This window comes from Nerophis lumbriciformis, linkage group LG30, assembly GCF_033978685.3.
Source record: "Nerophis lumbriciformis linkage group LG30, RoL_Nlum_v2.1, whole genome shotgun sequence".
NCBI classification, from domain to species: domain Eukaryota; kingdom Metazoa; phylum Chordata; class Actinopteri; order Syngnathiformes; family Syngnathidae; genus Nerophis; species Nerophis lumbriciformis.
The window spans coordinates 26,744,612-26,769,941 of record NC_084577.2 but is presented as its reverse complement, the minus strand read 5'-3'; the positions used below and the strand labels follow the sequence as shown (position 1 = coordinate 26,769,941).

The window sequence follows — 25,330 nt, the reverse complement described above, 5'->3', positions numbered from 1 at the left end:
TTCGATTCAGAATCAATTCTTGGTTATTAATTCTGTTTTCTTAATACTCTAACCACCATTGGTTCAAAACAACCCCAAAATAAATTGACTACATAACCGTATAATGTTTTGTTTGACTAGTTTCTGGTTAAAAATAAGATTTTCCACCTAAACAAAACCTCTTCTCCCTTTTTCTAGTGTGTTGAATGTGGTTGTTCTCCATGCAATAACAAAGCATCATGGTAGAGATTGGTCGTGTTCGTTGCGCAAGCTGAAGTATTCTTGGTGGTGTTACTGTCCATCCATTACCTGATAACACAACCAGTTATATAAAGGAAACATGCAAGTTGAGAGCACAATAGTTTGAAGTGCAGATGGAACATCCAAAGACATGACATAAAGCAGGGGGTGTCCAAATTATAAGTGCGGGTTCGCCTGTGTCTTCAATTTGGCCCGCGAGACATCACAAGTTCAACAAACAATATGACTGGGAGTGGTGTATCCATGTCATATAAATATCTAGAGGTCTGTTTGCTGCTAATTCGTCGCCAACTAAAGTATCTCTGCCAATAATTGTACTTTCCAAGAAGGTGTAACACAGCATTTACTTATATGAGCCAATCCAAACAACCTTCCCTAGTCATGGTGCAGGGGGAAAAAATCCATCAGCACAAAAATGTATTAATCCACTCAAAAAAGTGGAAAATTGAGGTGCAGTATTTTTCGGACTATAAGGCACACTTAAAATCCTTTCATTTTCTCAAAAATATCCCTGACAATATTTGCACTTTTCCAAGAAGGTAAGTAAATGCTGCCTCATAGTAAGGGATGTATACCGAATAACGATATTTTTTGGTACCGGTTGTTAATTACCGGTAGGTCAGTCCATGAAGATTCTGGACCAACAATACTGCTGTCGGTATTTTTTGTTCCAGCCGACCAACTTGATTATGACAAACTGTCCCATTCAGTTCAGCTGCCAGTTGAATAATGACAAATAAGGAAGCAACACCACACAAAAGTTTGTAACACAACAATGTTTCCTCATCGAAATTACGCACGCTGTGTCAGTTTGAAGTGAGCGCGCTTTACTCACGACGAGTCACAACCGCGTCTTATCAACCGTCCTCTTAGCGATCCATTAATCCACAGGCCACTATTAATCTACTCAAAAAAGTGGAAAATTGAGGTACCGTATTTTTCGGACTGTAAGGCACACTTAAAATCCTTTCACTTTCTCAAAAGTATCTCTGCCAATAATTGTACTTTCCAAGAAGGTGTAGCACAGCATTTACTTATGACATACTTGCCAACCTTAAGACCTCCAATTTCGGGAGGTGGGGGGTGGGGGGCGTGGTTGGGGTCGTGGTTAAGAGGGGAGGAGTATATTTACAGCTAGAATTCACCAAGTCAAGTATTTCATATATATATATATATATATATATATATATATATATATATATATATATATATATATATATATATATATATATATATATATATATATATATATATACATATCTATCCCCGCGACCCCGAAGGGAATAAGCGGTAGAAAATGGATGGATGGATATATATATATATATATATATATATATATATATATATATATATATATATATATATATATATATATAAAAGAAATAATTGACTTTCAGTGAATTCTAGCTATAAATATATATTTATTTTATTATATATATATATATATATATATATATATATATATATATATATATATATATATATATATATATATATATATATATATATATATATATATATATATATATATAAAAGAAATACTTGAATTTCAGTGTTCATTTATTTACACATATACACACACATAACACTCATCTACTCATTGTTGAGTTAAGAGTTGAATTGTCCATCCTTGTTCTATTCTCTGTCACTATCTTTCTAACCATGCTGAACTCTGATGATGAATTGCTGTGGGCACACACAAAAGTGATTTCATCAAATGCACTAGATGGCGGTATTGTCCTGTTTAAGAGTGTCACAACATTGCTGTTTACGGCAGACGAACTGCTTTACTGTAGACGTTGTTTATATTGTTGGAAAGCGGACTCAGGTCCGCATGGAGCTGGAGGGGGCGTGGCCTCCAGCTCGGCCTGAATTTCGGGAGATTTTCGGGAGAAAATTTGTCCCGGGAGGTTTTCGGGAGAGGCGCTGAATTTCGGGAGTCTCCCGGAAAATCCGGGAGGGTTGGCAAGTATGACTTATGAGCCAATCCAAACAACCTTCCCTAGTCATGGCGCAGAAAACAAAAAAATCCACCAGCACAAAAATTCAACACACATGGTTACACATAACACAACCTGCTCTGTGATCACGGCGCCGCAAAAAGTACATCCTCGGCATTAGCGCTTATAATAACAATATCACTAATACTTGGTTAATATTCAGGTCACAAGGCTGGTTTTTGATGTAATATTTTTTTTAAAGGGGCTTTAAAGGGGCTTTACATTACTCCAGTTAACTGCATCGTTAGCCACCTCGTACTTGCCCTATTTTACAAATTACAATGTGTAAAATAAAGAAAAACGTCCATAAAAGGGCTGTTTCCTTTGAACTATGGAGGAAATGTGATTAAATATAATATTTATCCAATACTTGTTATTTTTCCTTATAATTAGGGGTGTAACGGTACGTGTATTTGTATTGAACCGTTTGGTACGGGTGTTCCGGTTCGGTTCGGAGGTGTACCGAGCGAGTTTCCACACGGACATATTAAGTAGCGTAACGCACGTTGTGTAAACAATGCACACCGAGGCACAACACACGGCATGCTAGAAGCTAACGGGCTAGGATAGACTGACCATACGTCCTCTTTTCACCGGACATGTCCTCTTTTGCGGAGCTGTCAGGGCAGAGTTTATTAAATGCCTCAAATGTCCGGCATTTTGTGTTAGGGTTGCGTGTATTTTCAATGTACGTTCAGGGTTAAGAAGGGGTTAAAAACAAAACAAATTGTGCGTGCAGCAGCATTGGTGAGGGAGGGGCAGAGACAGAGAGAGAGAGAGAGAGAGTTATGATAAACGCGCATGCGTCGCCAGGCTCTGCGTTTTATCCATGGATATATCAGATTAAATTTTTTATTATCTATAGCAGGGGTGTCAAAAGTGTGCGTTGGAGGCCATTTGCGGCCCACAGCTAATGTTTTAAAGGCCCACGGCACATTCTAAAAATACTATTAAAATAAACAAAAACATAACAAAAGTGAAATAAAAAAGCTTAAAGGTGAAATGTAATTTAGAAAACGTTGCAACGTTGACTAATAAAACAAAGCTGTTTTTTTTTTTTTTCAAACTGTCATTGCTCAAAACAATATTGAATCAAAATCAATGTTATTATGAACTGTTGACCTATCCAAGGTTCCGATTACTTCACATCAAATATTCCACTAAGAAAAATGTTTTTGGTGGAAGATTTAGCAAATTTGGTAAATAAATAACCCAAAAATGTATATTTTGTTGTTTTCTTACTGTACCGAGAATGAACCGAACCGTGACCTCTAAACCGAGGGACGTACCGAACCGAAATGTTTGTGTACCGTTACACCCCTACTTACAGGTAAAAGCCAGTAAATTAGAATATTTTGAAAAACTTGATTTATTTCAGTAATTGCATTCAAAAGGTGTAACTTGTACATTATATTTATTCATTGCACACAGACTGATGCATTCAAATGTTTATTTCATTTAATTTTGATGATTTGAAGTGGCAACAAATGAAAATCCAAAATTCCGTGTGTCACAAAATTAGAATATTACTTAAGGCTAATACAAAAAAGGGATTTTTAGAAATGTTGGCCAACTGAAAAGTATGAAAATGAAAAATATGAGCATGTACAATACTCAATACTTGGTTGGAGCTCCTTTTGCCTCAATTACTGCGTTAATGCGGCGTGGCATGGAGTCGAAGAGTTTCTGGCACTGCTCAGGTGTTATGAGAGCCCAGGTTGCTCTGATAGTGGCCTTCAACTCTTCTGCGTTTTTGGGTCTGGCATTCTGCATCTTCCTTTTCACAATACCCCACAGATTTTCTATGGGGCTAAGGTCAGGGGAGTTGGCGGGCCAATTTAGAACAGAAATACCATGGTCCGTAAACCAGGCACGGGTAGATTTTGCGCTGTGTGCAGGCGCCAAGTCCTGTTGGAACTTGAAATCTCCATCTCCATAGAGCAGGTCAGCAGCAGGAAGCATGAAGTGCTCTAAAACTTGCTGGTAGACGGCTGCGTTGACCCTGGATCTCAGGAAACAGAGTGGACCGACACCAGCTGGACTGCTGCTGAGTGGTCCAAAGTCATGTTTTGTGACGAAAGCAAATTTTGCATTTCCTTTGGAAATCGAGGTCCCAGAGTCTGGAGGAAGACAGGAGAGGCACAGGATCCACGTTGCCTGAAGTCTAGTGTAAAGTTTCCACCATCAGTGATGGTTTGGGGTGCCATGTCATCTGCTGGTGTCGGTCCACTCTGTTTCCTGAGATCCAAGGTCAACGCAGCCGTCTACCAGCAAGTTTTAGAGCACTTCATGCTTCCTGCTGCTGACCTGCTCTATGGAGATGGAGATTTCAAGTTCCAACAGGACTTGGCGCCTGCACACAGCGCAAAATCTACCCGTGCCTGGTTTACGGACCATGGTATTTCTGTTCTAAATTGGCCCGCCAACTCCCCTGACCTTAGCCCCATCGAAAATCTGTGGGGTATTGTGAAAAGGAAGATGCAGAATGCCAGACCCAAAAACGCAGAAGAGTTGAAGGCCACTATCAGAGCAACCTGGGCTCTCATAACACCTGAGCAGTGCCAGAAACTCATCGACTCCATGCCACGCCGCATTAACGCAGTAATTGAGGCAAAAGGAGCTCCAACCAAGTATTGAGTATTGTACATGCTCATATTTTTCATTTTCATACTTTTCAGTTGGCCAACATTTCTAAAAATCCCTTTTTTGTATTAGCCTTAAGTAATATTCTAATTTTGTGACACACAGAATTTTGGATTTTCATTTGTTGCCACTTCAAATCATCAAAATTAAATGAAATAAACATTTGAATGCATCAGTCTGTGTGCAATGAATAAATATAATGTACAAGTTACACCTTTTGAATGCAATTACTGAAATAAATCAAGTTTTTCAAAATATTATAATTTACTGGTACTGGCTTTTACCTGTATAACCCTTATAAACTTCTCACCCTGGACACAAACTATTCTCCCCTCTCTCCTCAGACAGGAGACTACGATCCATCCAGACCCACACCACTCGCCACCTAAACAGTTTTTTCCCCTCGGCCATCAGGCACATGAACAATAACAAGATCTGATTGGTCAGTTACAGCTCATTTTATTACCGAGTCTGTATTATATGTGTTTTATGTTGCACGATTGCACCAAGAAAAAATCGTAGTTTGTGAACCCGTTCTCAAACAATGGCAATAAAAACTATTATGATTCTGAAACGTCACTGAATCCAACAGGACAGGACTAACTTGATCTGTCCTAATTATACTGCAAGTCCAATTTGTTTTCGCACTGTTTTCTGGTGCAATTATGCAGCTATTATAAATATACTTTACAAGCCTGCCAATAGCACAGGGGACTTGCCGAACCATCAACATCCTTTCTATTTTGCGTGCAAGCATGACTTGAAGGGTGTGTCTGCGATCAGAATTACAGAATAAAATACAAGCAAGTCTCACTCAAACAACACCATTGTAGTAAGTAATATATGGAAGTATGTTTATATGAATGCCAACTGCATACTTCCACTTGGGTCATGAGGCCGGATATTTTAAATGTGGCCCTCTTTGGGCGAATGGTTTCTTTGTGTGTGCGTATAATCCTGTAGTCTGCTTATTACGCTTTGAAGCAGAATGGAGAACTGAGGACTCATTTGCTCTGTCTGAATTTGCAAGGTGACTTTCACGTAATCCAGCGGTTGCGTTTTATAGCTTGTCTTGTCAGATTGGAAATAACGGCTGTGTGACTTGGAACGATTACATAATTCCAGAGGTGGGTAGAGTAGCCAGAATTTGTACTCAAGCAAGAGTACTGTTACTTTAGAGATTTAATACTCAAGTAAAAGTAAGGAGTAGTCACCCAAATATTTACTTGAGTAAAAGTAAAAAGTATGTTGTGAAAAAACTACTCAAGTACTGAGTAACTAATGAGTAACATACACACACATATCATATATATATATATATATATATATATATATATATATATATATATATATATATATATATATATACATTGATATATACAGTATATAATTTATATTTATTTTGCCGTTTTTGTTTACATGTTAAAGGTGTTTTAATGAATATACATGCATGTCTAACACATATAGATTCCTTTCTTTCATTAAGGCAAGAATATAAGTTGGTGTATTACCTGATTCTGATGACTTGCATTGATTGGAATCAGACAGTAGTGATGATAACGTCCACATTTTCGAATGGAGGAGAAAAAAGTCCTCCTTTCTGTCTAATACCACATGAAAGTGGTTGGTTTTTGGCATCTTATTTGTCCAGCTTCCATATTCGTTTTTATACACTTTACAAGAAATACATTGGCGGCAAACTCCGTAGCTTGCTAGCTTGTTTGCGCTGGCTTTGGGAGAGTCTTATTTCGAAAGCGCAGGCGCGATGGAGCGGCACTTTTATTGTGAAGACAGGAACTGTGCAGTCAGTCTTTAGGCTTTTGACGGGATGTACGGTTGAAATAAAAAAGGGTCTTTTTTCCTTCACATTTTTGATTGATTGATTGGAACTTTTATTAGTAGATTGCACAGTACAGTACATATTCCGTACAATTGACCACTAAATGGTAACACCCGAATACGTTTTTCAACTTGTTTAAGTCAGGTCATGTGACCCCTTGCTCTGTTTGATTGGTCCAACGTCACCAGTGACTGCATCTGATTGGTGGAACGGAGTGAACGTCACCAGTGACTGTATTTGTTGAAACGCAGGCACTATGAAGGTCTGTCTGACAGACCAAAACAAACAAAGTGTGCATTAACAGATCGATAAAAATTAGTAGCGAGTAGCGAGCAGAATGTAGATAAAAGTAGCGGAGTAAAAGTAGCGTTTCTTCTCTATAAATATACTCAAGTAAAAGTAAAAGTATGTTTCATTAAAACTACTCTTAGAAGTACAATTTATCCCAAAAGTTACTCAAGTAGATGTAACGGAGTAAATGTAGCGCGTTACTACCCACCTCTGCATAATTCACCGTATGGTCACACTTGGGAATTTCAAGCATTTTGATGGACTAATTATGACAAAGTAGTCAAATACAAATAGTCACTCTGAATGGCTAGTTATAGTGTTTCTTTTTAGTCTTTCTACTGCCTCATAGTAAGGGATGTGTACCGAATAACGATATTTTTTGGTACCGGTTCTTAATTAGGTCAGTCCCTGAAGACCATGAAGATTCTGGACCAACGATACTGCTGTCGGTATTTTTTGTTCCAGCCAACCGACTTAATTATGACAAACTGTCCCATTCAGTTCAGCTGCCATTTGAATAATGACAAATAAGGAAGCAACACCACACAAAAGTATGTAACACAACAATGTTTCCCCATCAAAGTCACTCACGCTGTGTCAGTTTGAAGTGAGCGCACTTTACTCACAACCGCGTTTTCTCAACCGTCCTCTTAGCGACCCATTAATCCACAGGCCACTATTAATCTACTCAAAAAAGTGGAAAATTGAGGCACCGTATTTTTCGGACTATAAGGCGCACTTAAAATCCTTCTCATTTTCTCATAAATCGACAGTGCGCCTTATGACCCTGTGCGCCTAATGTACGGAATAATTCTGGTTGTGTTTACCGACCTCGAAGCAATTTTAATTTGGTATAAGGTGTAATGATAAGTGTGACCAGTAAATGGCAGTCACACACAAGAGATACGAGTAGACTACAATGTGACGCCGGTAAACAACACCAAATTTTTAAATGTTCCATTGAAAATATAGAACATTACACACGGCACTCAAAAATTCGTCAAAATGTTTTAGTACGACTTTGAAGCCGCGCCGCTTGATGGATTGTCGGCCCATTACGGCTACCGTAGTCCGAGATACAAGTATTACTATGGTGTGTGTATAACGACCGCAAAATGGCACCCATTAGCGGACATATTATCTGCTGTTTTGTTTCACAATATTATGCATGTCAGGTTTAAACATCGATGACATCTATTAAAACAGACAAGGAAATAAACAGAGATAGGATTCAATTTTGCTCAATTTGAGGAGAGGCGCGTACACCTGTACCCTTGTGCAGTGTCCTCACGCTCTGATGAAAAAAGGTTCACGTCTCCTCTTTTATTTGGATATTCCCTGTTTGCACAACAACAGGTGTTTCAAAAGGAATGGGGGGTATGTAAACAAACATTGTTTTTGGTCACATTAACACAAGAGAAAAAGATGCCTCGGGCTTGGACTGGTCCTGGATCGAGCTTGGGCAAGTCTTGGATCACAATAGATAACCCCTCCCGTCTCCTCCCATCGTACACAGCGGAATTTTCCAAGCCTTTGGCTTGGTGCAACAAAGACAGCTTTCGTCTGTTCACTGGGAACTCGGAGAACGTTTTTTTGATAATTTACATATGATTTTTCTGACAATGCAAAACCAACTTTTCTTACCTTCTGGCACCTGCTGATGTGTATTGGAGATCTGCATTAGTCCTGAAAATTCTTAGCATTCTCTCGATGAGCTCCAAGAGGTAGTCACCTGAAGTGGTTTTCACTTCACAGGTGTGTTTGAAGCTCATCGAGAGAATGCCGAGAGTGTGCAAAGCAGTAATCAGAGCAACGGGTGGCTATTTTGAAGAAACTAGAATACAAAACATGTTTTCAGTTATTTCACCTTATTTTGTTAGGTACATAACTCCACATGTGTTCATTCATAGTTTTGATGCCTTCAGTAACAATCTACAATGTAAATAGTCATGGAAATAAGGAAAATGTATTGAATGAGAAGAAGGTGTCCAAACTTTTGGCCTGTACTGTACATCCCTAGTTAGTGCGTGTTGTCATCGCTGTTATGTGACTGCTAACTTAATTCATGACTAAACGTGATATATTTCCTAAATTGTCTTCTACAGATCATATGCACATAGAAGAATACGTTGAAGAAGATGAGGAACCACCTTTGCTGCTCAGCTCTTGTCCTTCTCATGGTAATTATTTATCCCAGGTGTTCGATCATCCATGATTGAGATGGGCCAGTACCAATGCCGATCACATGTTTTAATTCAGCGGGTGTCCAAAGTGCGGCCCCGGGGGCCATTTAAAAATACTGCTACAAAAACAAACCATAAAAAGTGGAATGAAAGAGCGAGCAAGTGTAATTTAACGCAAAAAAGTTGAAATATTGAGACTAATTACACAAAGCTGCAATGCATACTGTTTTTAGGGCCCGCATGGCCCATTGCATAAGGACTCCCAAAGGGAGTCCTTATGCAATGGGACATAAGGACCTATTGAATTTGTAAGATTTTATTATTATTATACCGGCCGCCTCTTTGAGCACTAATTTGACCCACTTAACATGCTTCAAAACTCACCATATTTGACCCACACATCAGGACCTGCGAAAATTGTCTTTTAATGAAAAAACCGAACCCCGAAACTCAAAATTGCGCTCTAGCGCCCCCTAGGAAAACAAATAACTAGACTGCCTGTAACTCCCACTAGGAATGTCGGAAAGACATGAAACAAAATTCTCTATGTAGGTCTGACTTAGACCTAGATTTCATAATTGTACATCCTTGGGCAGAAATCAACAGAAAGTTGGCAATTCCCCCTTCAGGACAAAAAAGTACTAAAAACAGTCACTTTTGCCTCTTTGAGCTGTAATTTGACCCCCTTAACATGCTTCAAAACTCACCGAACTGAACACACACATCAGGACTGGCCAAAATTGCCATTTAATAAAAAAAACCTAACCCCAAATCTCAAAATTGCGCTCTAGCGCAATTTTGAATAAAACGCTGAAAAAACTGCTCCTCGGAAGAAAAAAATGACAAAACTGCCTGTAACTCCCACTGGGAAGGTCGGAGAGACATGAAACAAAAACCTCTATGTAGGTCTCACTTAGACCTACATTTCATAGATTGACAACCCCCCGCAAAAATCAACAGGAAGTTTGCTATTCCCCCTTCAAAACAAATTTTTTGTAAAAACCGGTCACCTTCCTTCAAAAACTATCTCCTCTGAGCGCGTTTGTCGTTTCGGCTTCAAACTAACACAGGAGAGAGATTGAACCCTTGTGTATAAAAGTACAGAACAGCGTTTTTGTAACTGCTCCGGTTTTGATTTTATGACCCTTCAAAGAACCGCTGCGCTGATGCTGCTGCGCTGCTGTTTTTTTAAGATGGCTGCTTAAAAGCAGGAAGCACCAGCGTGCCTACACAATGCAGACAAGGTAGATACACTAGACAAAAGTATTGGGACACTTATGACTACCACCGGACAAAAGTATTGGGACGCTTAGGACTACCACTGGAAAAAAGTATTGGGACACCTACACTGGACAAATGTATTGGGACACTTAGGACTACAACTTGACAAAAGTATTGGGACACGTACTACTAAAACTGGACAAAAGTATTGGGACACTTAGGACTAGCACCTGCCAAATACGCGGGCCCGACCAACGCTGCTTGCAGCTTTAATTTTACTTTAAAACTGTAGTTTCTCAAATGATAATGAATCAACATTTTATATAAATAACAATATTGTTTGAATTCTTGACCTCAAGTATTCCACTTTTATGGGAAAAATATTCCATATTTTGTTTGCCATATAAATAAAACAAGGTTTTATTTGACAAAATCGGAAGTTGATCTAAAGATTTAGGCATTGAAAGTAAAAATAATATATATTGATATATGACTTATTTTTTAACACTTTTAAAAGTGGGGCCCTTTTGACCTTTAGTCTGATATTTGTTATCAATGCTCAAAAAAATAATGAATCAAAAGCATTGTTGTTATGAATTATTGACCTATTTAAGGCACTAATTACTTCATATCAAATATTCCACTTTGAATATTTTTTGGGGAAATATTTTGTGTATTTGCCATTAAAAAGCAGGGATTCATTTGACAAAGAGCATTAAACATTGAAAGAAGTTTAACTTCATATCAATGGCTAGATCTGAAGTTGATCTATAGATATTTAAACATTGAAACATAAATATATATATATATATATATATATATATATATATATATATATATATATATATATATATTTATTTAATATATGCCTTGTTTTTAACACTTGAACGACTTGGACCCTTTTGGGTCCTTGGGACCGTATAAAATTCACTAAAATTGAGGGGCGCCCTAATGGTTAGAATAAATATTGTATTGGTTTTGAATTAAAAACATCAAAATGTCCCCTGCATGCTTTAATTTTTCAGTATGCGGCCCTCAGTGGAAAAAGTTTGGACACCCATGTATTTAAAATTGATTATTTAAAAAAAAGTTGTTGTTTTTTCCCAATGAATTTTGGAAAACGAATCGATTTAGAATCGGGATAAATAAGAATTGCGATTCGGATGTGAATTATTTTTTTTGTGCACCTATTTAAGAAAAGCAGTTTGTAATGGAGTTGAATAATATTAACTTATACACATATGTTTGTGTGATCATGTTTTGTTTTAGTCATGTTCGGTTTTGTTTTTGGACTTTTTGTGCATTTTTGTTTTGTTTTGTCACCATAGCAACCATTAGTTTTCACCTGTCACGTCACGCACCTGTTTCACGTTTTGAGTCACGCACCTGCTTTCACTAATCATGTCTATAGTATTTAAGTTCATTGTTTTCAGTTTGTCGTTCTGGCGACATCCCGCATTCATACCCCTGTCACACTCTGTTTACCTCCGCGCACTTCATGCCACGTCCAAGTAAGTTTTTGTTTATTAATGCCACAGTTAGTGTTTTTGTTTCATTGCTCACAGTTTTTTGCCCACGTGCAAGTCTTTTTGTTTCGTTAGTCAAGTTTGTACATCCGCCTTGAGCGCGCTTTTTGTTCCTTTGAGTGTTATAAATAAATATGTATTTACTAGTGATGGGTTGATGAGGCATCATGAAGCGTTTCGACACATTGCAAAACTGTATTGATACTGTGTCAATACTGTGTCACTAAATACTGACATCTGCTGGACATTAAAAATCCCTACAGGCAACCTATGGACCGACTCAACTGACACTGATTTTATGCCCTAGTACAGGGGTCACCAACCTTTTTGAAACCAACAACTACTTCTTGGGTACTGATTAATGCGAAGGGCTACCAGTTTGATACACACTTAAATAAATAAATATATTGTCATTTGTAAGTTACATGTAAGTGTGATTTAAACAAGAATAGCTAAATAAATACATTTATATTTATAAAAAAATGGGTATTTCTGTCTGTCATTCCGTCGTACATTTTTTTTTCCCTTTTACGGAAGGTTTTTTGTAGAGAATAAATGATGAAAAAAACCACTTAATTGAACGGTTTAAAAGAGGGGAAAACACGAAAAAAATTAAAATAAAATTTTGAAACATAGTTTATCTTCAATTTCGACTCTTTAAATTTCAAAATTCAACTGACAAAAAGAAGAGAAAAACTAGCTAATCTTTTTTTAAAAATTAAAAAAATAATTTATGGAACATCATTAGTAATTTTTCCTGATTAATATACATTTTAGAATTTTGATGACATGTTTTAAATTGGTTAAAATCCAATCTGCACTTTGTTAGAATATTTAACAAATTGGACCAAGCTATATTTCTAACAAAGACAAATCAGTATTTCTTCTAGATTTTCCAGAACAAAAATTTTAAAAGAAATTCAAAATACATTGAAATAAGATTTAAATTTGATTCTACAGATTTTCTAGATTTGCCAGAATAATTTTTTTGAATTTTAATCATAGTAAGTTTGAAGAAATATTTCACAAATATTCTTCGTCGAAAAACCAGAAGCTAAAATATTTATTATTCTTTACAATAAAAAAATAAAAAAAATTACTTGAACATTGATTTAAATTGTCAGGAAAGAAGAGGAAGAAATTTAAAAGGTAAAAAAGTATATTTGTTTAAAAATCCTAAAATAATTTTTAAGGTTGTATTTTTTCTCTAAAATTGTATTTCTAAAAGTAATAAGAAGCAAAGTACAAAATAAATGAATTTATTTAAACAAGTGAAGACCCATCCATCCATCCATCCATTTTCTACCACTTAGTGAAGACCAAGTCTTTAAAATATTTTCTTGGATTTTCAAATTCTATTTGAGTTTTGTCTCTTCTAGAATTAAAAATGTCGAGCAAAGCGAGACCAGCTTGCTAGTAAATAAATAAAATTTAAAAAATAGAGGCAGCTCACTGGTTAGTGCTGCTCTTTGAGCTATTTTTAGAACAGGCCAGCGGGCGACTGATCTGGTCCCTACGGGCTACCTGGTGACCGCGGGCACCGCGTTGGTGACCCCTGCCCTAGTATATACAATAATAATATAAACCAAGTCATTGTATTTCATTTAGTATTATTTCATATCTTTAAATAAAAATATATTTGTATCTTTTTTAGATACAGTCAATAAATAATGTGAACATGTATCATAACATGGAAATCTAAGAGAACGTGTTGTGGATGATTGTGGACTGGGAATTTTTTTAATTTTATTTTTTTACACATTTTTATAAAAAAAAAAAAAAAAAAAGTTTTTCCGACGTATTACATTTTAGACGATTTTTCTTAGTTATTATTTCTCCGGCTGTAGAAAAGACACGCTCACAGGGCACAGAGGAGGCGTCAGTGCGACACAGTTCGCGTATCGGTCACGTGACCAAAACAGCTCATGATCGGTCACGTGACTTTCTAAAAGCGGTACGCGCACCGACACAGGGTTTCGCTCTATGAGCTCGACGCATGCGCCGATGCATCGGTGTTGCCGGACCCATCACTAGTATTTACCTTCACGCCATGACCAGTCCAGCTTTACTTGCATCTCGGGAAAACAAACACACCATAGTCCACGTCTTGACAGTTGTTAATTGCAGCCCTAGTGTGTATATATACCGTATTTTCCGCACCATAAGGCGCCCTGGGTTAAAAGCCGCGCCTTCAATGAACGGCATATTTCAAAACTTTGTCCACCTATAAGCCGCCCGGTGTTGTAAGCCGCATCTAACTGCGCTAAAGGAATGTCAAAAAAACAGTCAGATAGGTCAGTCAAACTTTAATAATATATTAAAAACCAGCGTTCTAACAACTCTGTTCACTCCCAAAATGTACGCAAATGTGCAATCACAAACATACGTATATCAACATGGACAGAGCTGCGTGAAAAAAAGCCACCCGGCCTCTTCGCGTAAACTTAAACTTACCTTAACCACTCGCTCATCTTTTCTTCATCCATCCCTTCGAGTTAGCTTTTATGATGACGCCGGCTGGAAAGGTCTCTTTTGGCAAGGTCTTCCTTTTGAATATCACCATGGGTGGAAGTTTCTGGCCATTAGCATGGCAAGCTAGAACCACAGTGAAGGATGACTTCTCATTCCCTGTGGTGCGAATATTCACCGTACGTGCTCCCGTTGTATCCACAGTGCGGTTCACAGGAATATCAGTTGCTGTGAAATAGTAATCCGTGTGCGGATGGAGAGATTGCGTCTTTTCATGAACCGGATCCCTGACGCTTAGTAGGAGCCATTTTGTGGTCTTTACAGATGTAAACACACAAAGGAAATGAAACGTACGGTATATCCGCGCGCTTTTTCTTCTTCTACGCGGGCGGGTGGTTGCTTACAGTAGAAGAAGAAGCGCTTCCTGTTCTATGGGGGCGGGTGCTTACTTTGGCGGTTGCTTGCGTAGAAGAAGAAGCGCTTCCTGTTCTACCGGGAAAAAAGATGGCGGCTGTTTACCGAAGTTGCGAGATCGAAACTTTATGAAAATGAATCGTAATATTAATCCATATATAAAGCGCACCGGGTTAAAAGCCGCACTGTCAGCTTTTGAGTAAATTTGTGGTTTTTAGGTGCGGCTAATAGTGCGGAAAATACGGTATATATATTTGGATGGATGTATATCGTCGAGGTTTCTGTGGTTTATCCGTTAGACAGTGCTCAATACCGGGGTAGAGCGGAATATACGTTAGGTCAGGAAAAAACACAGAGGCTATGTACAGTATGTGAGTTTATGCAAAACATGTATACAACTTTTGGCAAACAACTTGACATGCTGCGACTCACTGGCTTGTATAAAAGTGTGATTTTGTGTCTTCCAGGTGTTTGGCTGTGGTTGGAGTGCGGCACAGTGTCGGTGGGGAGAAGGGTGTGCATGTCTGCAATGTCCAGCTGGCCACGAGCCTTCCAAAGTGAGCAAAAAAAACCTGGAGAGCGTTGTGATATAGAATGGTAGCGAGTGTTTGGATAACTGCACAACATTGAGGGACGTGAGCGCCGTGTGGAGAGGGCACCATCATGTTGGCAATGTTGTATGTATTTGTATTTATATTTCATACTCGCCTTCCTTATGCATGTCTTTGCTTGCATTTGTTCTTTTCTCCTTCATCAGCCTTGCGAGCAGGTCCATAGTCAGACACAGGAAGTCCAGTGCCGGTCCTGCCGCTCCGGAACCTTCTCAGAATCGTCGGACTCCCAACTGTGTCGTCCACATACCTCCTGCCAAGTCCGTGGTCAAGAGCGTGTGGCCCCCGGCACTGCCAACTCCGACGTTGTGTGCGGAGACTGTCTGCCCGGGTAACCACCGCGCACGTCCTTGTCTCTGCTTTGAGTCCGACCAGAACTTTTCCCACTGAGGGCCGCATACTGAAAAATGAAAACATGCGGGGGCCGTTTTGATATTTTTCATTTTCAAAACCTCAATTTTGGGGCACGTTAAAGGTCCCAAAAGAGTAATTAAAGTGTTAAAAGTAAGTCATATTTAGGGCTGCAGCTAACGATTATTTTTCTATCGATTAATCTATAGATTATTTTTTTCGATTAATCGGTTAATCTATAGATTATTTTTTCGATTAATCCATAGATTATTTTTCCTTTTACCGATTTTTTTTTTTATTTAAAATGAAGAGGAAAAAATAAATGTAGGCCAGTTTTTTCAAAAGGCATGGCTTTTATTTACAAAAAAAAAAGTATGGCCACTAGTCAGTCAACATTGACAACAACATGACAAAATATTCTGTAACAATGTAAACATTTAAAACTTTGAACATTTAACAAAATTAAAAGTAGCTTATTTGCTTTTTAATGTGCAAATATAAAAGTAAACATCCAGTGCAAATCTTTATATTCTGGAATAGTATAAGCATTTCAAAAGTAAAAGTATTGCTTATTTTGCTTTAAAATGTGCAAAAATAAAGATAAACATCCAATACAAAAAAGTGCAAAACGGAAATATTCTGTAACAAGTGTAAACATTTCAACAAAAGTAAAAGTATTGCTTATTTGCTAAAATGTGCAAAAATAAAGCTAAACATCCAATACAAAAAAGTGTACAGTGTAAACTTTTCAACAAAAGTAAAAGTATTGCTTATTTTGCTTAATAACACAACAATGATAGTATGATTAAAGTGAAAGTTAATTGTTGGTTTGTACATAGTATATGTAACTGTTAATGTTGTAAAAGGTATTTGCACAACTAATTAACGTTAGCGTTTGTGACACGTCTTGTGCCGTGGGGTTCTTTCAGGACCGACAGACTGAACGCCAGACGGCTTTGCCAGGTTTACAATCTTTTAATTTTACACAAAGTCTTTTCTCTTCCAACTGTGCGGATCGCGCACCTGGGCACGATTGCGGCGTCGCTCCCGGCGCGCCCCGCCTCGCCGCTCGCTCGCCGCCGCCGCCTCTCCACAGCGTTAAAGAGGAGCGCGTCTTTGTAAACACTGAACAGGCACGCCAAACGCGCCTCTCAGAGCGAAACGGTGCTTTAGTTTATGAATTTACAACGCAGATACAAATGACACATTCATGTTTTTGTGTAATAATGACAACGTATACGCACGCGGACGATTGACTTGTTGATGGTGATGGCAAGAACGCTGTCGGGGGTTTTCTTTTCAAATGTTCCTTCATAGCCGTTGTGCTGCTATGATAGGCCATTTCCGCTCGACACAGTGTGCATACAACAACATTATTAGGCCGTTTATTGAAATACTCCCACACTTTTGACGACTTTTGGCGTGCTTTTTTCCCCTCGCTCGCATCGTCTGCTTTGCGCTCCGCCATGACAGTAAAGTAGTGTGACGTAAATATGCGACGCGCCGACGCACAAAAACGGCGTCGACGTATTTACGTAACCGATGACGTCGACGCGTCGTTTCTGCCTTAGTCATATTATTTAAAACTTTCAACACTGAAATATCTATCGATCAATTTCCGATCTATCCGTTGCCATATAGTTTTTAAAAACATTTTTATGTTCATACGCTTTTTTTTTCCTCCAGAGAAAACCCTGTTTTTATTTGTGGGTAAAAACTAAAATATCAAGTATTTTTCCCAAAACATTTCTCAAAATGGAATATTTGGTGGAAAGTAATTGGAGCCTTAAATAGGTAAATAATTCCTCACAACATTGATTTTGATTAGAGATGTCCGATAATATCGGACTGCCGATATTATCTGCCGATAAATGCTTAAAAATGTAATATCGGAAATTATCGGTATCGGTTTCAAAAAGTAAAATTTATGACTTTTTAAAGCGCCGCTGTGTACACGGACGTAGGGAGAAGTACAGAGCGCCAATAAACCTTAAAGGCACTTCCTTTGCGTGCCGGCCCAGTCACATAATATCTACGACTTTTCACACACACACAAAGTGAATGCCCAGCATACTCGGTCAACAGCCATACAGGTCACACTGAGGGTGGCCGTATAAACAACTTTAACACTGTTACAAATATTGCGCCACACTGTGAACCCACACCAAACAAGAATGACAAACACATTTCGGGAGAACATCCGCACCGTAACACAACATAAACACAACAGAACAAATACCCAGAACCCCTTGGAGCACTAACTCTTCCGGGACGCTACAATTTACACCGCCCGCCCCCTTCCCCCCACCTCAACCTCCTCATGCTCTCTTAGGGAGAGCATGTCCCAAATTCCAAGCTGCTGTTTTGAGGCATGTTAAAAAAAATAATGCACTTTGTGACTTCAATAATGAATATGGCAGTGCCATGTTGGCACTTTTTTCCATAACTTGAGTTGATTTATTTTGGGAAAACCTTGTTACATTGTTTAATGAATCCAGCGGGGCATCACAACAAAATTAGGCATAATAATGTGTTAATTCCACGACTGTATATATCGGTATCGGTTGATATCGGATTCGGTAATTAAGAGTTGGACAATATCGGATATCCGCAAAAAAGCCATTATCGGACATCTCTAATTTTGATTATTATTTTTTGAACAATGACAATTTAAGAAAAAAAACTGTCTAAAGTTCTCGGGGACCCAAAAGGGTCTCAGCCGTTAAAGTGTTAGAAATAAGTTTTTTGTCTTTTTTAAACTTTGAACACTGAAATATCTATCGAACAACTTCAGATCCAAACACAATACTATGTTAGCTATTTATTTTGCATAATCTCACTAATTAAATTCTCTTATTCTTGACAGCTTTCAATCCAAAACCACTGTAAGAAATGCTTCAGTCTGTGTAAAAAGTAAGCACACTTTATTTCCCCTTCTAATTAGTCCACATTTCTGCTACTTACGCATATCATTTACCACTTCCCAGGTTCCCTGCACCTCAGGAGGGTGCGCACGGTGGAAAAAGGCCCCGGCGCCGGAGGGCCCGTCAACGACACGGTGGTCCGCAGTGCGGAGGAGAAGACGGCCGAGTACGCCGTGTTTGCTTTGGTGCCCATCTTCTGTGTGGTGGGCCTGCTGGGGATCCTCATCTGCAACATCTTGAAGAAGAAAGGATACCGCTGCAATGCCGACAAGGAGGGCGTCGACGCAGAGGCTGCTGCACACCAGAAAGAAGGTGAGATATGACCCGCAAGGACTGAAATCCATAGAAAAAGGAATGTAATCAAAGAGCCTTTAGAAGGTAGTGTTACTGGCGCCGATATTTGCCATTTTGGTGTGTATCAGTATCACTGCAAAAACTGAAATCTAAGTAAGATGAAATATCTCAAATAAGGGTGATATATGCTTATTTTCTGTCTGATAAGATAATTCTCACTAAGCAGATTTTATGTTAGTGTTTTACTTGTTTGAAGGGTTTTGGTCCTAAATTATCTTAGTAAGATATTACAGCTAATAGCTGAGATTTGATGACCTATATTGAGTAAAACATGCTTGAAACTAGAATATCAACTGTTGCAAAGCTGTGTCATCAACACTCACAAGTATAAAACTACTTTTTTAAAGTAATCATTTCTTATTTCAAGCATGAAAAAAAAATCATGACTTTGACACAATTGTGTCTCATAATTAAAACAGATGACGGCCAAATGTTTTATTTCCAATGAAACAATAGAAAATACGTACTCATAAAGTAGCACAGTTGGCACAGTACAGTAAACTGACAGTTAATATTTCAACATTTAACATGTGACATTTCTAACAATTTTGAACAGAAATAGTTCATGCACATTCAGATGAATTCTTCAAAATTACAATTAAAACATTTTTGGCCACGGGGTATATATGAACACTAATTGACTGAAAGAGCACGCACTTGGCGCGATGATGTCATGTTATCGATGGAAAAAATTCATTTTTAGACCATATGATTTGCCTGAGCTGCTAGGAGACCCCGAGAGTAACAAGCGGTTGCTTTGTTGCCTTTCCATTAACAACAATAAATTAGTTTTTAGTATAAGTTTGCTGGTTTCAAGAAATGTAATGCCGAGCGCATATCATTATGTCAAGATAATGGCACTAGAATTTACTTCATTTAAAGGCCTACTGAAAGCCACTACTACCGACCACGCAGTCTGATAGTTTATATATCAATGATGAAATCTTAACATTGCAACACATGCCATTACTAAAGTGCAATTTTAAATTTTGCGCGAAATATCCTGCTGAAAATGTCTCGGTTTGATGACGTCTGCGCGTGACGTCACGGATTGTAGAGGACATTTTGGGACAGCATGGTGGCCAGCTATTAAGTCGTCTGTTTTCATCGCAAAATTCCACAGTGTTCTGGACATCTGTGTTGGTGAATATTTTGCAATTTGTTCAATGAACATTGGAGACAGCAAAGAAGAAAGCTGTAGGTGGGAAGCGGTGTATTGCGGGCGGCTGCAGCAACACAAACACAGCCGGTGTTTCATTGTTTACATTCCCGAAAGACGACAGTCAAGCTTTACCATTGGCCTGTGGAGAACTGGGACAACAGAGACTCTTACCAGGAGGACTTTGAGTTGGATGCGCAGACGCGGTACCGTGAGTACGCATGCAGCTGCGGCTTCCAAACATTTGATCGCGTGCCGCTATGTGCATGTCACGTACGTAACTTTGGGGACTTTGGGGAAATATACGTGCTGTATGAACTTTGGGGAGGTGAACGGTACTTTGGGCTGTGGGATCGAGTGTGTTGTGCAGGTGTTTGAGTTGTATTGGCGGGTTATATGGACGGGAGGGGGGAGATGTTTGTTATGCGGGATTAATTTGTGGCATATTAAATATAAGCCTGGTTGTGTTGTGGCTAATAGAGTATATATATGTCTTGTGTTTATTTACTGTTTTAGTCATTCCCAGCTGAATATCAGGTCCCACCCGCCTCTCACAGCATCTTCCCTATCTGCCCTCTAGTCCTTCACTCTCACTTTCCTCATCCACAAATCTTTCATCCTCGCTCAAATTAATGGGGAAATCGTCGCTTTCTCGGTCCAAATCGCTCTCGCTGCTGGTGGCCATGATTGTAAACAATGTGCGGACGTGAGGAGCTCCACAACCGGTACAGGCAAGGCTTTTTTTTTATCAGCAACCAAAAGTTGTGAACTTTATCGTCGATGTTCTCTACTAAATCCTTTAAGCAAAAATATGGCAATATCGTGAAATGATCAAGTATGACACATAGAATGGACCTTCTATCCCCGTTTAAATAAGAAAATCGCATTTCAGTAGGCCTTTAAGAATATTTTTCAACATATTGAGCAAAAAGGTCTAATTTTTTTTTTCTACCAAGAAAAGTGAGAATATACGTATTTTGGGGTTCATTGAGGTTAGCTAATTTTATTGTTTTGGAAAGTCTTGACAAGCCAAATTTTCTTGTTCTATTGGCAGATAATTTTGCTTAGTTCAAGTAAAATACCCCTAATTTTTCTATTTTTGTTTTTTTTCTTGTTTTTGAACACTGACTTTTTGCAGTGTACAGGTAAAAGCCAGTAAATTAGAATATTTTGAAAAACTTGATGTATTTCAGTAATTGCATTCAAAAGGTGTAACTTGTACATTATATTTATTCATTGCACACAGACTGATGCATTCAAATGTTTATTTCATTTAATTTTGATGATTTGAAGTGGCAACAAATGAAAATCCAAAATTCCGTGTGTCACAAAATTAGAATATTACTTAAGGCTAATACAAAAAAGGGATTTTTAGAAATGTTGGCCAACTGAAAAGTATGAAAATGAAAAATATGAGCATGTACAATACTCAATACTTGGTTGGAGCTCCTTTTGCCTCAATTACTGCGTTAATGCGGCGTGGCATGGAGTCGATGAGTTTCTGGCACTGCTCAGGTGTTATGAGAGCCCAGGTTGCTCTGATAGTGGCCTTCAACTCTTCTGCGTTTTTGGGTCTGGCATTCTGCATCTTCCTTTTCACAATACCCCACAGATTTTCTATGGGGCTAAGGTCAGGGGAGTTGGCGGGCCAATTTAGAACAGAAATACCATGGTCCGTAAACCAGGCACGGGTAGATTTTGCGCTGTGTGCAGGCGCCAAGTCCTGTTGGAACTTGAAATCTTCATCTCCATAGAGCAGGTCAGCAGCAGGAAGCATGAAGTGCTCTAAAACTTGCTGGTAGACGGCTGCGTTGACCCTGGATCTCAGGAAACAGAGTGGACCGACACCAGCAGATGACATGGCACCCCAAACCATCACTGATGGTGGAAACTTTACACTAGACTTCAGGCAACGTGGATCCTGTGCCTCTCCTGTCTTCCTCCAGACTCTGGGACCTCGATTTCCAAAGGAAATGCAAAATTTGCTTTCGTCAGAAAACATGACTTTGGACCACTCAGCAGCAGTCCAGCTGGTGTCGGTCCACTCTGTTTCCTGAGATCCAGGGTCAACGCAGCCGTCTACCAGCAAGTTTTAGAGCACTTCATGCTTCCTGCTGCTGACCTGCTCTATGGAGATGGAGATTTCAAGTTCCAACAGGACTTGGCGCCTGCACACAGCGCAAAATCTACCCGTGCCGGGTTTACGGACCATGGTATTTCTGTTCTAAATTGGCCCGCCAACTCCCCTGACCTTAGCCCCATAGAAAATCTGTGGGGTATTGTGAAAAGGAAGATGCAGAATGCCAGACCCAAAAACGCAGAAGAGTTGAAGGCCACTATCAGAGCAACCTGGGCTCTCATAACACCTGAGCAGTGCCAGAAACTCATCGACTCCATGCCACGCCGCATTAACGCAGTAATTGAGGCAAAAGGAGCTCCAACCAAGTATTGAGTATTGTACATGCTCATATTTTTCATTTTCATACTTTTCAGTTGGCCAACATTTCTAAAAATCCCTTTTTTGTATTAGCCTTAAGTAATATTCTAATTTTGTGACACACGGAATTTTGGATTTTCATTTGTTGCCACTTCAAATCTTCAAAATTAAATGAAATAAACATTTGAATGCATCAGTCTGTGTGCAATGAATAAATATAATGTACAAGTTACACCTTTTGAATGCAATTACTGAAATAAATCAAGTTTTTCAAAATATTCTAATTTACTGGCTTTTACCTGTATAGCGAGTTGATATAATCCGATATTTTTTTTTTGGCAGATTTTGGACTGGTATCAATACTTGTCACTTTACAAAGTTATCACTACTGTATTTATTGGTATTGTCACTTCATGCCACACAAATGTCCCCCGCTTCTACGCTGTCCTCGTCTCATTTTGTACTTGTTCTTTACCAAAGCCGCTTTCTTTCTCTCATGTCGGCGGGGCAAACGGGTCGATGGGAATGTTTTTTTGCCCCCTCCGCTTTTCAAATGGGAAAATCACAAGAATAACCTTGTGTGCTTGGAAAAATAAGCGCACGCATGACCTGTAATGTGCCGGCCCGTGGAAGGTCAGAGTTTAAAACAGCTGTGAGGGGGAAACAAGCCCAACATGTCACATGACCAGGAAGTGACCTGCTGGGATACAAACACTACCCTCTGCCATTTTCCGGCCGAGTCATACCAAAGACTATAAAAATGGGACCCATTACCTCCCTGTTTGACACTCCGCATCAAGGGTTGGAATTGGGGGTTAAATCGCCAAAAATTGTTCCCGCTGCTGCCCACTACTCCCCTCATCTCCCAGGGGGTGATCAAGGGTGATGGGTCATTTCTGTTTTGACACACATGTATGTACGATTCTTGCTAATATCGTATCAACACTGGTATCGGCCCAGAAGTTGTACCGGGACAGCCCCTAGTACTTCTGTCTTATGCCCCCATGAAGTACTCCAGATCCTGATTGTTGAGCCTTTTGTTCCCCCGCCCCCACAAACTCCATGTATGCAAGCTTTTCATGTCTCAGCAGACAGTGTCGTATTGTGATCCCAGTGTCGTATTGTGATCCCAGTGTCGTATTGTGATCCCAGGGTCAGTATTTTGATCCCAGTGTCAGTATTGTGATCCCGGTGTCGTATTGTGATCCCGGTGTCGTATTGTGATCCCAGTGTCAGTATTGTGATCCCAGTGTCAGTATTGTGATCCCAGTGTCAGTATTGTGATCCCAGTGTCAGTATTGTGATCCCAGTGTCGTATTGTGATCCTAGTGTCGTATTGTCGTATTGTGATCCCAGTGTCGTATTGTGATCCCAGGGTCGTATTGTGATCCCAGGGTCGTATTGTGATCCCAGGGTCAGTACTGTAATCCCAGGGTCGTATTGTGCTCCCAGTGTCGTATTGTGATCCCAGTGTCGTATTGTCTTATTGTGATCCCAGTGTCGTATTGTGATCCCAGGGTAGTATTGTGATCCCAGGGTCGTATTGTGATCCCAGGGCAGTGTTTCCCACACATTCATTTATTTGTGGCGGCCCGCCACGAAAGAATTACGTCCGCCACAAATGGATTTTTCGGCTTTTGACTCGCTCGACCGCTCATAAAAGCAATGGGACTGTCTGTGAATGTAGCTTGTAGTTACACCTCCGGTGCAGTAGGTGGCGGTAGCCTACTATGCATTGTAACTCCGCCAATAGCACTTAATTCACCTGGTGGGCCAGAAGAAGAAGAAGAAGAAGAAGAAGAAGAGGGACGGATGGGATCAAAATACTCGCTGGCTACTTTTCATAATGATGGCGCTTCCTACGTTTGTACCTCAAACGTCCAAAAGCTGCTGAAAGCCTTGATCCAGGATGCCATGGGGGAAAAAACTTAAATGGTGCCTTTTGGTGATAGTTAGCAGCTTGGTGGCTCATAGTCGGCTAGCTAACGCTTGCTAGCGTGGTAGCATTGCTTCATTTTTACAGGTGTTATAGGTAGATAGGTTATAGCTGCATCGCTCGTGGCTCGTCATATATTTAACGATAATCCGCGATTTCACCGAGCGTTTCACTGACGGTGAGCAGCCTGACGCTGCTTCATTAACACCGCCGCTGTTTGACTCGTGGGCCGGGGCAGACGCATGTACCGTAATAACAGTCACGTGTTTTCATACCGACGAGCTAACGTGTCCAGGTTATAACCCTGTTGTCAATAAACACACATGGACTGAAGCTAAATTGTCCACTGTCCACTGCAGCATGTGAATGCAATGAAAAGAATAAAATCTGAGCCAACCAGCTGTTAAAATGTTGTCCAGGTTAATGTTTTGGCCATTAAAGGCCCTTCATTTCAAGATTTCAACTGTGATCGGGCTTTAAACATGTGGCTGACCTGTTCAGATGGGTGTAACTGCTACTGGTCAAATAATGTGAAATAGCATTTAATTTTACATGTATGCAATGCCATTTAAATGTAATTATAGATAATAATAATAATAATAATAAATACTGTGTAGTGTTGTAAATAGTCAACGGGAAGGATTTTAGTAAGATATAAGCCATGAGCACTACACAGCCAGAAAAAAACCTAGGCAGGACAAGTAAAAATATTGGGGCAAGTAGATTTGAGA

General features: G+C 39.3%; 1 protein-coding gene across 2 annotated transcripts in view; it reads left to right on the top strand.

Annotated features, from left to right (window-relative positions):
• relt (RELT TNF receptor) overlaps positions 1-25,330 on the top strand; it is a 72,057-nt gene that overhangs the window by 21,803 nt on the left and 24,924 nt on the right. The window contains exons 2-6 of one of the 2 annotated variants that reach the window (XM_061925852.1): positions 9,120-9,194; positions 15,295-15,384; positions 15,585-15,769; positions 18,656-18,702; positions 18,777-19,025. In XM_061925852.1, coding sequence (XP_061781836.1) covers positions 9,153-9,194; positions 15,295-15,384; positions 15,585-15,769; positions 18,656-18,702; positions 18,777-19,025 — 613 coding nt within the window. In that variant the 5' untranslated portion in view covers positions 9,120-9,152. Of the gene's footprint in view, positions 1-9,119; positions 9,197-15,294; positions 15,385-15,584; positions 15,770-18,655; positions 18,703-18,776; positions 19,026-25,330 lie in introns of both variants that reach the window. The other variant, XM_061925853.1, reaches the window with a different exon arrangement.